The sequence below is a fragment of the Bos indicus x Bos taurus genome, chromosome 21, assembly GCF_003369695.1.
Source record: "Bos indicus x Bos taurus breed Angus x Brahman F1 hybrid chromosome 21, Bos_hybrid_MaternalHap_v2.0, whole genome shotgun sequence".
In the NCBI taxonomy this organism is placed as follows: Eukaryota; Metazoa; Chordata; class Mammalia; order Artiodactyla; family Bovidae; genus Bos; species Bos indicus x Bos taurus.
In genome coordinates this window covers 33,314,032-33,331,477 of record NC_040096.1, presented here as the reverse complement: position 1 = coordinate 33,331,477, position 17,446 = coordinate 33,314,032, and the positions used below count along the sequence as shown (strand labels likewise).

General features: G+C 39.6%; 1 protein-coding gene across 3 annotated transcripts in view; it reads right to left on the bottom strand.

The window, feature by feature from the left end:
• The window catches only part of SIN3A (SIN3 transcription regulator family member A), a 68,103-nt gene that overhangs the window by 40,731 nt on the left and 9,926 nt on the right, over nt 1-17,446 (bottom strand). For all 3 annotated transcript variants that reach the window (XM_027520748.1, XM_027520747.1, XM_027520749.1), the window contains exons 2-3: nt 5,698-5,919; nt 502-678 (exon numbers count right to left, since the gene is read on the bottom strand). In XM_027520748.1, the coding sequence (XP_027376549.1) occupies nt 502-678; nt 5,698-5,886 (366 nt within the window). In that variant the 5' untranslated portion in view covers nt 5,887-5,919. The remainder of the gene's footprint in view (nt 1-501; nt 679-5,697; nt 5,920-17,446) is intronic.

The following is a 17,446-nucleotide window of genomic DNA, read 5'->3' as shown; positions in this document are numbered from 1 at the left end:
TTTTTATTTACAACGATAGCCTTTCCCAAACTTCATAATGGTTTCCCCAAAGGAGCATGTGATTTACTAAGGATGGACTTGATGATGCTAGCCAATTCAGCTAGTCATAAAGAATAAGATTAAACCATAATACTTGGCTCCATTTACCATACAGGACTGTAGTCAACCATGTGTATGTTAATAAAACCTTATTCCATGCTAAGAACTAAAGAGTTCAAAAGCAGGCATCCAAAAAATGGACATTATTTCATATGAAAATAGCTCCTCAATCCTGGAACGTTTGAACACCACACATTCATCCCCAAAACATCTCTTGAATGTATTCTCTGGATCAGGCACAAGGTGCTAAGACAGGAAATATAAATAGGTTTCAAAACAAAAACAAAGGAAGACTTCTTGTCATTCACCCCCCGGCCTACTGTGAACAGCTGTAACACCACTAGTAACAAGCTGAAGCCAATGTTGCCTGCTAAGAGAGAAATGGAAGGGGCGGAACACCACCTTGAGTCTCTGAAACTGCTGCTGTCCCTGCACTGGTGCAACTGGTGGAGCTGGATGAGCGTGGCTCTGGACCACCTGGCCTCCGTGGGGCTGCACAGCAGTGGGGTGATGATGGCTGCTATGCACCGCTGCGATGGTGGGCCCATGACTGCTAGAGCTCTGCGGCACTGCTGAAACCTAGAACGGACAAAACACTGATGAGAAGCTTCAAGGCCTGTGCATTCTTCCCCAAATGCCTCTAACGAACACACACACAGAAAAGATTACCAGAAACCCAAATTTCCCACAAAAGGGAATTGGTGAAAAAATTATAGCCCATCCATCTTATAGCAGAATTCTACAGCTATTAAAAATTATATAGCTTGGTATATCTCAAACTATCTGTGGCAAAGGACCAGTTTTTCTTGTTTCTTAAGTTCCGATTCTTCATGGACTACTACTTTTATGAAATACAATAAAAATGAATTACTATATATAATGTGAGATAAAAATACATAAGCCCCTATTTTTTATTACAAGGTTCTACAGACACAAAATTACAATGTCCAATTACTAAAGAAGTTTCTAAACACTCCATTTCTGTACTTATCTCATTACAGACTAGTATGAAAGTATTCACATCAACCATCTGTGGACCACAGTTTGAATAGCACTGATAGAGAGGCAAATATTTTAACACTTAAAAATGTTCACAATCCATAAACTGAATGTATTCATGTGTTGCATATGGATTTAAACTTTTAAATAATTTTTTAAAGCACATTACACAAGGCAGTATATATAATATACTAAGGATAAATTAGGAGTTTGGAATTAACATATACACATACAAGCGCAGAAGAATTGATGCTTTTGAACTGTGGTGTTGGAGAAGACTCTTGAGAGTGTCTTGGACTGCAAGGAGATCCAACCAGTCCATTCTGAAGGAGATCAACCCTGGGATTTCTTTGGAAGGAATGATGCTAAAGCTGAAACTCCAGTACTTTGGCCACCTCATGAAAAGAGTTGACTCATTGGAAAAGACTCTGACGCTGGGAGGGATTGGGGGCAGGAGGAGAAGGGGACGACAGAGGATGAGATGGCTGGATGGAATCACTGACTCGATGGACGTGAGTCTGAGTGAACTCCGGGAGTTGGTGATGGACAGGGAGGCCTGGCGTGCTGCGATTCATGGGGTCACAGAGTCAGACACGACTGAGCGACTGATCTGATCTGATAGATAAATCAGATAACCAACAAAGACCTACTGTATAGCACAGGGGACTATACTCAGGATCTGGTAATAAACTGTAATGGAAAAGAATCCTGTACACACACACACATGCACTGTGCTGTACATCTGAAACTAACACAACACTGCAAATCAACTATACTGGCATAAAAAATTAACATTCAGGAAAAAACACAGTAACATTTTAAATCCTAGACAACAAATATATAGTAAAATGTGACCATTTTATTTTGTGATGGTAAGGTTATAGAATATTTTTATTTTGTTTTATTCTGTATATTCTTATTTGTTCCTGGAGTGAAAACTCCAAGTCTCTAGCCACTGGACTAGGACTCAGGTAATTCCCCTCATTTACTATTTTAAAATAAAGAATTTTTAAATTTTCCAACCTGTTCGTGGTCTAACATGAAACATATTTCTTATCTATTCTCTCTTGTCCTCTTAAAGGTTAGGGTTAAAATAGAAGTACAGACCCCTTTCCTTCTATTTCTATTGCAAGAAGTGTTATATAAAATTTCCAAAGCTTTAAAAATTTTCCTATTTCAGAACTTTAATCACTACAGAAAACAACTAAGGACAATACACCTGATATGCCACATCTCCAAGGTAAGGAGACTAAATAATATGACACTTTAAAACAATGTAAACTAAGTACTACAACTTAAGAATGTTTTTTCCCCAAGTCCCCACAGATTTACAAAGATTACCCTGGGCAGAGCAGAAGGTGGGAAATAGAGCAACTGTTTACAAATCCACAGAAACAATAAACATTAGAAGTAAAAAGAAACTAGACGATTCGGAAAGCTCTAACACTTGTAAGAAGAGTTATATGTTTCTGAGCTTTTAATATTATAACATGCATATACTGAACGGGTTTTTCTAAGACTTAACTAGCATTTACAAATATTTGTGATGGCTGGTTTTATAAGAGCACATTATAGTTTCTGGTATAGGAATAAATGTGATTATCCCAGGTGTAGGAGAAAGTCGTGAACTAGTTCAGACGAAAGTAATCACCCAAGGAAAACACGCCACCTTCCTTTCCTCCAAGTCCTAATCTAACGATGTGATCTGTAGCAGTCCTCTGACTGCCCCACCCGGCCCCATACGAAGGCACTAGGAGGAGTGACAGCTAAGGAATTACCATTTCCTACTTCATCCAGCTTTCCCTCTTCCTTGACTGTTTTCTTATAAATTCCTAGATATGGAGTTGCTAGGTAAAAAAATAACAACTTTGATACAAACTATCAACTCGCTGTCAAGGAAGATTAAACCAATTTATATTACCAGTACCAGCCAAACCTTTTTATTTTTTTCATTTTTACTTTATTTTTTCTGGCTGCACCACATGGCTTGCAGGGGCTTAGTTCCTTGACAAGGGACTGAATCCGTGCCACAGCAGTGAAAACCCAGAATTCTAACCACCAGGCTACCAGGGAACTCCTGTGCCAGCCCAACCTGTGCCTCTCTAGACTAGTTACATAAGTTATGGTTCTGACTGACCTGGAATGGAATATTATATAGGCAATGATTTTTTAAAAATTACTTGGGATGTGCACTGGTGGTCCAGTGGCTAAGACTCCAAGCTCCCAATGCAGGGGCCCAGGCTCAATCTCTGCTCAGAGAACTAGATCCCACATGCCACAACTAAGAGCTCACATGCCACAACTAAAGATCCCACACGCTGCAGCTAAGACCTGGAGCAGACGAGTAAATAAATATATATATATATAAATATATTTTTTAATTACTTGGATCTATACATATATTCAAGTGGAAAGTTGTCCACTACATATTAAGTGCAAAGAAATAACAGAACAGTATACACTATATGGCCTAAATTATGCAAAGAGGGAAGTGCATCTAAATACTTAGAAAGGTAAATAAACATGCCTGCATATGCAGAGAAAACTCTGAATACCCGAGAAATGCACCCAGTGGGGTTAAGTCTGAGGGCTCAGAGGAGAAAGTCACATTATATCTTTTTTTTTAAACCGTGATATTTACTTTCATAATTAAAAAGGGCAAAACACAAATTTATATTTTTACAAAAAAGAGTGAACAGACACGAGATAAATGATCAGTGTTGATCAGGATATGCAATGACAGGAATATACAGTGCTGGAGTAAATAGAAATAAACGTGGGATAGCTCTGAAACACAATTTGACGTTACCTGCTAAAGGTGAAAATGTATGCATCCTATGGCCCAGCAAACCCTCTCCTAGACACTCAAACTTCCTACTGTGTCCTCAGACCTGCAGTTTAGTTCAGTTGCTCAGTCGTGTCCTACTCTTTGCGACCCCATGAACCGCAGGACGCCAGGCCTCCCTATCCATCACCAACTGCCAGAATCTACCCAAACCCTTGACCATCAAGTCGGTGATGCCATCCAACCATCTCATCCTCTGTCACCCCCTTCTCCTCCTGCCCTCAATCTTACCCAGCATCAGGGTCTTTACAAATGAGTCAGTTCTTCGCATTAGGTGGCCAAAGTATTGGAGTTTCAGCTTCAATATCAGTCCTTCCAATGAATACCCAGGACTGATCTCCTTTAGGATGGACTGGTTGGATCTCCTTGCAGTGTAAGGGACTCTCAAGAGTCTTCTCCAACACCACAGTTCAAAAGCATCAATTCTTTGGCGCTCAGCTTTATAGTTCAACTCTCACATCCATACATGACCACAGGAAAAACCATAGCCTTGACTAGATGGACTTTTGTTGGCAAAGTAATGTCTCTGCTTTTTAATATGCTGTCTAGGTTGGTCATAACTTTGCTTCCAAGGAGTAAGCATCTTTTAATTTCGTGGCTGCCAATCACCATCTGCAGTGAATTTGGAGCCCCCAAAAAATAGTCAGCCACTGTTTCCCCATCTATTTGCCATGAAGTGATGGGACTGGATGCCATGATCTTAGTTTTCTGAATGTTGAGCTTTAAGCCAACTTTTTCATGCTCCTCTTTCACTTTCATCAAGAGGCTCTTTAATTCTTCACTTTCTGCCGTAAGGGTGGTGTCATCTGCATATCTGAGGTTATTGATATTTCTCCCAGCAATCTTGATTCCAGCTTGTGCTTCATACAGCCCAGCATTTCTCATGATGTACTCTGCATATAAGTTAAATAAGCAGACCTCCAGAATGGTCTGCAAAAATAAGCAGCTTGCACCAGAATGCAAACCACCTACTTCACTAATAAACACGCTGTTTAATTCCACTGCCTTTTTTTTTAGTTTCCATAGCAAGACCTTCTTGATAAAATATGTACCGCACCAGCTCACAGTCTGGTGCAAGCTTATCTCACCGGGGATTGCCGCTGTGAGTACCACTGCACTAGGAAAACCTGCGAACACTCACTGAAGCCCCTAACAGGAAAAGTCTGGAAACAGCTTGATATTCTATCAACAGAAGAATGGATAAATTAATTGAATATATTCATGTAATTCATAACCAAGTGAAAATTCTACTTAATTGGTCACATACATGAAAATGGGTAAGTCTTAGGAAACACACACACACATACACACAGAAGTCGCTCAGTCGTGTCCGACTCTTTGCGACCCCATGGATTGTAGCCCACCAGGCTCTTCGGTCCATGGGATTTTCCAGGCATGAATACTGGAGTGGGTTGCCGTTTCCACAAAGAATGGGTTAAAAAAAATGAATCAAAGAAGAAAATATACATTTTTACTTTAGATACAAGTTCAAAAATACCCAAACTAAACAACTTTATTGAAGCAAAAGGGACCACGGAAATTCAGGATGAACTTAAAGGTTACAACAACAACACTCTTTTAAAAAAAATGTGTGTGGTAAATACACAAGTGTACATTGTTTACATTATTTTTTATACCTTACATATAGCCCATAAATAGATTTTTAATACCTGAATACTTAATAAAAACTCTGTAACTGGATGAATCACCAGTGTTCCTCCTTCACCCTAGTCCCTTGCTGGGCTCCAGCTTACCTGATAACTGGGTGTCACAGAGTACTGAATCCCTGTGGCTGACTGCATGGTCTCAGACACCGCTTCATACACGGGAGGGGCAGGGGCAAGCACCCGGTGCTGGTGAGGAAAAGCCTCTGCGCTACCAGGAATCCGACGCTGCTGGGCCGCATACACCGGTGACTCCTGGTCATCCAAACGTCGCTTCATTCTGCGCTCATGCTCAGGGATGCACTACAAAACCTGCAGAAACCAAAAGCAACCACATGCAAACCAATTCGCACTCCAATATAACGTGTACAACCAGTTATCCAAAAGTTCAACTCCTGGAGTCAGTGACTGTCTACTGCATCTAGAGATGATCACCGGGTAGTTTAAGTGCATGGGGACCACACACTCCCAACAGTGGACCGATAGCCGAGAGACAAAAATGTAAATAATAACCCAGTTTGAATTACCTTGATACTGCAGAGTTGAAAAATAGCCTCCAATTTAGAAACACACAAATACAGCTTTCTTTATTCTCTGGTTTTCTCAAGTGCCATCATCCCTAATATTAATTATTCACCAGCTCTAAAAACATTCAAGTGTTTCTTCCTAACTCCTCTCAAAAGCTAGCACTATAATTGTGGTCTAATTTTTAAAGTATGAAATGTTTCAACAATTAAATGGTATCACAGAAAGAATACTAGGCCAGTAGTAAGAGGACAATGGTTGTAAACTTGCCAATTCAAGAAACTATGTACATCCCAATAAGCTCCTCCTTCCATGTAAATTTATTTCTTCAAAAATGAAATAAGGTTGAAACTGACCATTAATAAGGTTTCTCCTTATATTCTCAAATCCTAAAGTGATTCCAGAACCCCCCAGTTTAATAATCCCCCTGGATGGGAATACTTCCTTTCCCGCAGCACACTAAGTCTAGTAACACTCTGGCCAGGAATCCAGATGGGTCTTTTCGGAGCTTTTCCAACATTGGTATCATTAATACAAGCATATCAATAAGAAAGAGAGCTCTAGTCAGCCAAAGACAAAATGGGGCCAAGCCCTACCACTTTTCTGGTCACAAAACATAGCTTAAGAAAGATACCGCTGCTGTGGTGGTAAGATTAAAAATACAGTAATAGACTTCACAAGCCACTCCTTTTCCATCTAAAGCAAGATTCTTTTTAAAGTCGGGGGGTGGGGGGGGCGGGGAGTGGGTTACCTACTTTCTAAACACACCCAAATCTCTTCTCCTCACTTCCCGGGGAGTGTGCTTGCCGTGAGGGGAAGCACTCCTCACAAGGACTCCTCAAGGCTGCTTCACCTCGAGGCTGCTTCCCCTCTTCTCCAGCCTCGCCATCATCTTCGGCATGCCTGTCACTCGGGTGCTCGCCCCTGAAAGGGCGTCTTGGGTTGTTCTCACACTCTCACAAACCTAAGTTAGACTCTGACACAGGAGCACAACTGTTTCATCTGCAAGCCAGCCATTTTCAATATTATCTTTCTGTAAATCTCAAGCCATAATTAATCTTTCTGCTGATGATACTGTATTTTTTGCTGTGAGGGATATGAGATCTTAGTCCCCCTACCAGGGATTGAACCCAAGCCCTCTGCATAGGAAGCGTGGAGTCTTAACCACTTAATCACCAGGAAGTTCCTATTGACTATAAATTTAGATCAAAGGACTGTCTCCCAAATTTATATGATAATATGTTGAATTCAGTTAACTGGAGTTGAAAACATACTGCTGATGGCTGCCGAGGGGAAATAATTTAAAATGTCTTAACTGATTATGTCTTCCTAGGCTTTTTAGTATGAAGTAGCATATTTAGCACAGTATTTCAAAATTTTTAAGACATAATAAGTTAGAAATATAGACTTACACATGCTATTTGGTACTTAAGAACTACCAGTCAACTATGAACACTCAATCTCAACCTATTTGGGAGTAAGTCTAATAAATGGACAGAGTAAAAAGTCTTAAAGACTTTTTGGCTGTTACTTCTATGTAAAACCCATGATCTAGATCACAGTTTGCTCTTGGGTTCTACTGGCGTGGAACCTAGATGCTTAAACACACCTGAGATTAATCCCCAGAACCAAAAGCCAGTCAATACCTCATAAATGGAAAACCAAATTTAGATCAGAAGATGAAGGCACAGACTATGGAAAAAAAACTAGAGTACCTGTCAAGACCTGGATTCTAGTCTGAACTGACTTGAAGCTATGTAACTTTGGTCCTGTCTTCTTATTTGCAAAAGGATGTAATTAGACTACTCTGTGCGTGCACACTAGACATGTCCAACTCCTTGCCATCCCATGGACTGTAGCCCGCCTAGCTCCCTTCTGTCCATGGAATTCTCCAGGCAAGAATACTGGAGGGGGTTGCCATTTCCTTCTTCAGAGGCCCTTTCTGACTCAGAAATTGAACCTGAGTCACCTGGATTGGCAGGCAGCTTCTTTACCACTGCCCCACCTGGGAAGCTATTCCCAAATGCTGGTCTGCGGACAAGTCTATGGGGAGATGAAAAAGAAGGGGGAGGAGGCTGCAGTGAATTTTCCAAAGGTTAAGTATTAGAGAACTATGCTTTATTCTGAGATCATGTCCTATCTTTTAGCTATTAAAATATCATTTCCTTTATAAAGTGACTGTGATTCTATAAAGTAGTTAACTTAATTTGCCTCTAGAGTTTGCCTTCCAGACCATCTCTATGATACTGAAGAGGCTGCCCAAGGTCTGTACTTTCTGTGAACTGCCCTTTGCTTCTTTAACAATTGTCACTCTTAATTCTATTCCTGAAATGATTCTCAAATCAATTGCTTCTCCCCTAGTCATACAGGCAACCCCTCATTTTGGGACCTTATCGTCCTTTGTTACCAACACCTTCCAGCCTCTCTCCCATCCAGTCTACACTGCTTTTAAAATGGTTGGCTTCAACTGCAAATCCAATCCAGTTGTAAATCCATCAATCCAGGATTTCCCTGGTGGTCCAGTAGTTAGGACTCGGCCCCTTACTGCTGAGGGGCCTGGGTTCAATCCCTGGTTGGGGAACTAAAATCCCACAAGTCACACAGTACAGCAAAAGAAAAAAAAAAAACCCAAATTCCTTAAGTTAGCCTTCAAAATTCTTTCTCACGGATTGTGAGGACAATTTAACTCACCAATTATATCCTTTCAATCCCACCCTATCATCCAGGTTGTCAAAATGACTTTCCACTTCCCTAAAGAAGCCTGAAGTCTGTAAGCTTCTTCAAGACAGAGTCCTTCCCAACTTTGTCTGTATTTCTCACCTTCCAGACACTCATCACAGATGCTCAAATGCTGCATATGCAGAAGGGAAAGATAATAATTAACATAACAGCAGCATATATTGAGTGTCAATTTACTAGTAATAATTTAATCCATTCAATAACCCTGTAAGCAAGGTGCTACTATTCTCTATTTTATAAATAAGGAAACTGAAACACAAAGATTAAGTAAATTGCCCAATGTTGCACAGCTATGAATCCACGAAACCTGCCTCCAGAGCCTGGATTCTTAACCATCTCACAATCCTACCTCACACAGAAGAGAAGACAAACAGGAAAGAAGAGTTCCTTTACTAATTTAACACACACACACGTTGAGCAACTTCTGCTTTAACTTCTCACACACTTACTTACTTACTTACTCATTCATCCTTTCTTCAGCCTTACCCAACAGCAGGCATGCTCTGGCAACACTCATTCATTCATTTAGCAAATATTTAGATATGAAGGTGGTATATGAAGATATGAAGGTGATTTCAACCCATGCCCTAGAAAACTTTGAAAGCTAGTTGGAGGGACTTTCCTGATGGTTCAATGGTTAATTAAGACTCCATGCTGCCAATGTGGGTGGGTGGTGGGGGTGGGTTCAATCCCTGGTCATGGAATTAAGATCTCAGCTACCATGAGATGCGACAGAAAGATTAAAAACAAAACGCTAGTTGGAAAGACCATATACAACCTCACTAGTAATATAAAGTAAAATGATTACCCAAAGGAACTAGCAAAAATTAAAAAGAGAATGATGATATTCAGTGTAGGTGAGAGTACATGGAGACACTACTGGTGGTAATTGGTAAAGACTATTTGGTTGGCAACTTCCAGGCTTTTATTAAATTTTTAAAGCAAATTGAAAATGTGCATACCCTTTAACCACCTAACAATTCCACTTCTAGGTCCCTATCCTATATATCTGCCAAGTATATTTACTGCAGCAAAATTCACTGCAGCAAAGTATGAAAATTTTAAATGTCTATCAATAGCTAAGTAAACTGGATCATCCATATTTAGAAAACGATGTAGTAATTAGAAGGATTAGGGTTCATCTACAGGGAAAGGCAGAATAGTGAAAAAAATGAGCTACAGAGTATATACAGTGTGCTCTCAACACAGACACAATGTACTTTTTAGATTTCCCATTTCATTGTGTGTAAATTCTAGAAACAAGTATTGAAGTCTAGATAAGGAGATGCATGCTCAAGCACTTAGATAAAAGTATAGAGAACTCCCTGGAGGTCCAGTGATTAGGACTCTGTATTTTCACTGCAGAGGGCCCCAAGAGAGTGTACCAATGTCCGAAATGTTCTTAGAATATCACCAAGAAATTAGTTTGGATTAACAGATGATGGAATGGAAAGATGGATATATAATAAAACAAGTACTGTAAAAACGGAAATAGTAAAATTCAGGTAGTGTGTGTATGTGGGTGTCAACTATAAAGTTGTATCAAGTCGTGGGAGGAAAAGCTAATAATACAAACTAGTTCACAAGTGATACAAACAAGCACTATCAACTGGGAAGGGAGTAGAAATGTGTACACTGAGAAAGATCCTATACGGAGCAGGTAATAGTTATATTTTGAAAATTAGGGATGAACCATGGGAGTATACAGGATGAATTAAAATATTATAGTAACTTGGACTTATAGGCAGTAAATAGCTATATAAAATTTTTGTCAATTTATCCATCCTACAAATAGTTCCTGAGTGCCAAGCCCTGTGCTTAGGGTGGGGGCCCCAGCACCGACAAGGACGTTCCCTGATCCACAACAGCCAAGTCCTGCCCATCTGATTGCTACCAGCTCCTCACAACCCTGCTGTGGACTGAGCACACTCAAAAGCCTTCTATCTGAAGGGAAACTGATAATCAAAGAAATTAAGCGACTTATTCAAGGTCACATAGCTGGTTAAAGGAACAAAAAGGTCGATACTCTTTCTCCTTGGAATACATGATGTATCTGGAGTAGAAATACTGGACAGACCAGAGGATCCTCCCTATAGAGAGGTACAGTATAATTCGAAACCATAAAGTATCTGAACACCAGATGATGGAGCCGCAAGAGTTAGAAAACTACTTTCAAGCCCCGATTCAGTTGACATGATTTTCATCTGCGACTATGGTCTCCAACTGTTTCAGATTTGGAGGTTACCCTGTTATCAAAGCTCTAATCTAAGAAGGCAGAATTTAAAAAGAAAAAAAAAAAAAAAAAAGCACTCTGAGGGATAGAAACTAGTAAAGAAAGCCAAATGTGAACAAACAATAGCACAGAACACTAAAAAGTCATCAGGTCATTTGTTATAATAAAAAGTGGGAACAGCTCCAGATCATCAGGCAAAGTAATCATAATTCCCAAATAAAGTAAGTAGAGCAGGATAATTCTGACATTGCAGGGGAGTCTTCTGGAGCAGGACAGAACAACGAGGCGCGAACAGGACACAGTTCAGACAGAAGGGCAGGGTAAAAGCTGACCCACTCAGGACAAGAAAAATAAAAGCCAATTTTCTAGTTTTACAAACTAAATGTCTTTAACCACAATAAAGTGTTGGCCTCTGAGAAATCCAGAAATTTCTTCATAATTACTAAAATCTAAATGGAAAAGTCCAACTTTAAAGAATCTTTTAATTTAGATTAAATTTCACACATTGGCTTAAATGCAAACAACAATTTTTTCAGTCAAGATAAGTTCAAAGTAATAGTGTGCATGGAACATACCACCTTATTATGGAGGGTTTTAACACACAACCTTCTTTTTGAAATGCACTTAACTTATGGCTGACCCTTTAGTGCCTCTTGCTTTTGTGTCAGTATTATCTTGAATTAGGCATACTTTAAAGATCTTTTATTTATAGAGTAAAAGAAAAATCTAAAATTATTCTCTCCTACTACATCACATGAAATCACATAAAATGTGTCCTGGTCAGTTTTATTTCAATGAATACTCTTGAAAAAATGGAAAGTTTCTCTTAAAAAGTAAAGAAATTTTTGCCAAAGCACAAGTGACTATAATTACTTCAACCCAGTAAAACTCCTGTCACATTCTACTTCAAAATCTGTCCAAAAAATCCACTTCTGGATTTAAATCTGCTAGAAAGTGAAAAAAATGTTTCCAGAATGAAAAAGTCAATCCATTTAGATTTCCCACATTACTTAGAAGAATCACTCAACAAAATTAACAACCCATTTTCCTCAAAATACCACAAGATACGATGCCCAAGCCTCCCCTGAAACGTAGTTTCACATTTCCCTGAAGAGGCAGTTCCCCAATCTGGGGAGATTCTGCCCCCTCCAGGGTGCATCTGGCAATGTTAGAAGACATTTTTTGTTGTCACAATTCCAGAAGAGGGGTGCATCTTATGAATGGAGACCAGGGACCACACACTGCAGTGTACAGGACAGTTCCCCACGACAGAGAGTGATTCAGTCCCAAATATTAATAGAGCCACGGCTGAGAAACCTGGATTAATATAATGACAATCCCATTTGATATATACCTTTTGTGAGCTTTGGTGAAGTTATGTCATACTACAGCGTGACAACAATTTTTAAAAAGGTGATTCAGGACAATCATCTTGTATGTGCAGATGCTAACACTGCTTTCTTTACAACATGTGATTTACCTTTAACCCCAGTATGCCAGAAAAACTTATCATTAAACATTTGAGCTAGAAACACCTTTATTAGAAATTTCAGTGAGAATTTAAGCTGCAAATCCAAATTTTTAGTCCACATCTCTCTGATTTTGAAGATATGCTGCTGCTGCTGCTAAGTCGCTTCAGTCGTGTCCGACTCTGTGCGACCCCATAGACGGCAGCTCCCCCATCCCTGGGATTCTCCAGGCAAGAACACTGGAGTGGGTTGCCATTTCCTTCTCCATTTGAAGATATATATAACCAAAATAAGCAATATCCTTTAAAATGCAACTGACTAGCCATCAACCGTCATGCACAGACTTATCTCAAGTAAAGTTCTAGCTTATTATTACTTTGGGGTTTTTATTGGTTTTTGCCCTCATATCATCAAACACAACTTTGGGCATCTGTCCATTTACAAACTGTGTCAAGTAAGTTTTGGTAGAAGAATACCATTGTACATCCTTTTAGCAAATTGGAATGGTTTACACTCTTGTTGAAAATACTGCATTCCTAAGTCCTTCTAGTTGAATGATTCCTGGATGAGGACATCATATTCTAGCCTGCACCCTACCCTCAGAAATATATTGTCCACTCATAAACTCTTCAGTTTGAGAATATTCATCTAGGATATCATCAGCTAAAGCCTCAAAGTCATCAGCTTGGCTTATGCAATCAATTCTACCATCACCATCATAGCCAAGAGTGTTGCTATCTGTTGCACTGTTATTGTTTACTCACTAAGTCATGTTTAACTCTTTTGCGACCCCACAGACTGTGGCTCACCAGGCTCCTCTGTCCACGGAATTTTCCAGGCAAGAATACTGGAGTTGCCATTTCCTTTTCCAGGGGGTCTTCCTGACCCAGGGACTGAACCCACATCTCCTGCATTGGCAGGCGGATTCTTTACCACCAGCCACCAGGGATGCCCACTGTGCCCATTACTTTCATCTGTTAGTTCCTCTGATAACTGTGAAACGTCTTCCTCTGTTAGTTTTCCTCTTTGCCATTATTGGAGGAAAATAAAAGATTACAGGTTATGAAATATGTTGAATGAAAGCTTATAAAAAACTATAAAAATAGCAGCATAAAGAACTGTCATCTACTCTTCACTCAGATAACTCAATTGGTAATATCTTACATAATGTTTCAGATGGCATCCCCCAACTTCTTTTATACTTTTTTGAAAGATGCTGTAATGCTTTGGGCAAAGCAGTAAGAAAACTACAGTAACGATGACTTAAAAATTTACTATTGTATCATTCTTCTAGGGTTTCCTAGGTGGTATAGTGGTAAAGAATCCACCTGCAATGCAGGAGATGAAAAAATACAGATTCGATCTCTGGATAAGGGAAGATCCCCTGGAGTAGGAAGTGGCAACCCACTCCAGCATTCTTGCCTGGGAAATCCCATGGACAAGGAGCCTGGTGGGCTATAGTCCATGGGGTCACAAAAAGTCGGACACAACTGAGTAGGCACGCATGCACACAACACATCCTTCTAGGCAATTCATCATTCTTCCACTTATTATTTTAGGTGTTTTTTTTAGCATAGTTGGGAATAATTGATCAGTAATAATAAAGTAATTCCTAAGATGATGAAAGACCAAAATGCTTCAAGATATAGGATAACTAAGGTCATCAAGATCCTACAACGTAGGTCAGATGTATAAACGGTAAAAGCTAGAGCCAGTTTATTCCATTAAAAAGAAAATAAGTAGATTTCCATTCTTTAAGACCTTTAATAAAGAATAAAGTCATGAAATATAAATTTTTACAGGTAGTTAATACTGCTCAAAAAAGAAACTCAAAAACTAAAATTGGGTCTAACTGACACTGATGTTATAGGCAAAAAATGGACAAGAAATCATTTTCTGATTTGATCACTGTATTGTAGTTTTATGTAAGATGCATTTGGGAGATCTGGGTGAAGGTTATATGGCAATTCTTTGTATTATTTTCTCAAGTTTTTAAAGTCTAAAATTATTTCAAAATGAAAAGTTTTAAAAACTGAATATTAACAGTAGAGGAATTTTAAAAAAGGAAATCATTGTGTATCCTTCTTCTCAAGGACATTAACATTTACTTCGTGTGACAAGGTTTCTATAAATTAACTGGCAAGTATAAAACAACAGATTAAGCTGCAGCTTTAAAGAAAGTATTATAAAGAACAGAACTCAAGGTGGTTCTGTGGATGATAGATGTGCCACTCACCTCATATTCCCTCTATTCTATTCACTCTATTTCTGCCCCCACACAGACATGGGCACACAAATCTTTAAGCATCACAGTCCTCCACTGTGCTTAGGATAGTGTTTTGCTGTGATGGAAACCAAATCATTCATTCACATATGAATGCAGCCTCTAATATTTAGTAAGCACATACTATGTGTCGGGCATTGTTCTAGGAGCCAGGGATATAGATGTAAATAAAATAAAACAAACTTCTCCTTCCTCAGGAAGTTTACATGTTTAAAAAAATATATTTATTTACTTGCCTGCGTCAGGTCTTACTTACAGCAGGCGGGATAGTTACTTGTGGCATGCGAACTCTCCACTGCGGCACGTGCGATACAGTTACCTGCCAAGGGATCAAACCCAGACCCCCTGCACTGGACCACCAGAGAAGTCAGTCCCAGAAGTTTACATTGTAGTGGGAGAAATAAGATAACAGTGTTCAAAATATTAGACAGTGACACATGCTAAGAAGAAAAAGCAGAGGAGAATTTTTGAAATTTTAGGTAATAATGACCAAAGAATATCTCACTAATAAGGTAACTTATGAAATGAAGTAAATGAAGTAAGGGGCTGGCCATGTGTGGATCAGTAGAAGAAGCATTACAGGCAGAGGGGACAGCAAGTGCAGACTCTGACGTACATATGTGCTTGGCATTTTCCAAGAAAAGGGAAAGAGCCATGTAGTTGGAGTAGAATGGAGGAAAGACAGACTAGTAGGAAATGAAGTCAGAAAGGTAATGGAGTTGGGGGTTATGGGTAGAGAGTACACTTTTGTTCTCAGAGGTCATAATAAAGACTCATACTGAAATGGGAAGCCATTGGAGGGTTTTAAGCAGAGAATCACTTGGGTTGCTATGTTAAAAACAGATTGAAGAGTGGCAGTAACAAAACAGAACAGTTAAGGTGCTACTGAAATAATCCAAGCTAGAAAGAGAGATGTTAGTGACATTCACTGCTGTAGCTGGGGGTAGGGGGTGGAATTAAGTGGTCAAATTCTGGATAATTTTTTGAATATAGAGCAAATAGTATTTTTCTGCTGTGAATAAGAAAGAGGTCAAAGATGCCTATTTGCTATCCAAGAGGAAGTATGAAGTGGGCAACTGGATTTGTTCCTCTACAGTAGAGAGGAGAGGTTTCCAGTGATAGAAATTTGAGTTATCAGTATTGCCTAGATTTGGAAAGGCGTATGGTGCACAGTGTAGCTCTCCATAATCAAGCACATTCGCATTTCTGCACCAAGTGGGACAGCTCAGATCAGGCTGTGCCTCTGAATTCCTTATTACCAGATTCCAAACTTACCAAAATTTGGAAGTTGTGCCTCTGAATTCCAAACTTACCAAAACAAACAAAAATACTTGTATTTCAGAGCTGCAAATAAGGGATTGTGTCTCTGTATATCCTTCGACAGCCTGCAAGTCAGCAAGCCTAGCCCTGGAGGGTATCAACAGGACTGAGGAAACATTCACCACCACGATGCTGGTAAATACAACTAACATGCAGGCACTCACAAAGAAGTGTGCGTGAGGAAAACAAAAGCAAAAGGGAGGAGCTAAAAGGAGATGGATCAGTTAGAAATTCCTACCAATAAAAGCCCAACTAATTTTGAAGCCAACTGCCAACTAAACAGAGGTATCCTCTAGTTGTTTAGTCACTAAGCCATGTCTGACTCTTTGCAATCCAATGGACAACAGCACGCTAGGCTTTCCTGTCTTCCACTATCTCCTACAGTCTGCTCAAACTCATGTCCATTAAGTCAGTGATGCCATCCAACCATCTTATACTCTGTCACCTCCTTCTTCTCTTGCCCTCTATCTTTCCCAGCATCAGGGTTTTTTCCAATGACTCGGCACTTCGCATCAGGTGGCCAAAGCTTTGGAGCTTCAGCTTCAGTTCTTTCAATGAATATTCAGAGTTGATTTCCTTTAGGATTGACTGGTTTGATTTCCTTGCAGACCAAGGGACTCTCAGTCTTCTCTAGCACCACAATTTGAAAGCATCAATCCTTTGGTGCTCAGCCTTCTTTATGGTCCAGCTCTCACATCTGTACATGACTACTGGAAAAACCAAAGCTTTGACTAGATGGACCTTTGTCGGCAAAGTGATGTCACTGCTTTTTAATACACTGTCTAGGTTTGTCAGAGCTTTTCTTCCAAGGAGCAAGCGTCGTTTAATTTCATGGCTGCAGTCATCATCCGTAGTGATTTTGGAGCCCAAGAAAATAAATCTGCCACTGTTTCCATTTTTTTCCCCCATCTATTTGCCATCAAGTGATGGGACTGGATGCCTCGATCTTAATTTTTTGAATGTTGAGTTTTATGCCAGCTTTTTCACTCTCCTCTTTCACCCTCATCAAGAGGCTCTTTAGTTTCTCTTTGCTTCCTGCCATAAGGGTGGTGTCTTCTGCATACCTGAGGTTATTGATATTTCTCCCGGCAATCTTGATTCCAGATTGTGCTTCATCCAGCTTGGTATCTTGCATGATGTACTCTGTATATAAGTTAAATAAGCAGAGTGATAATGCACAACCTTGATGTACTCCTTTGAAAATTTTGAACCAGTTCATTGTTCCATTTCTGGTTCTAACTGTTGCTTCTTGACCTGAATGACTTGACA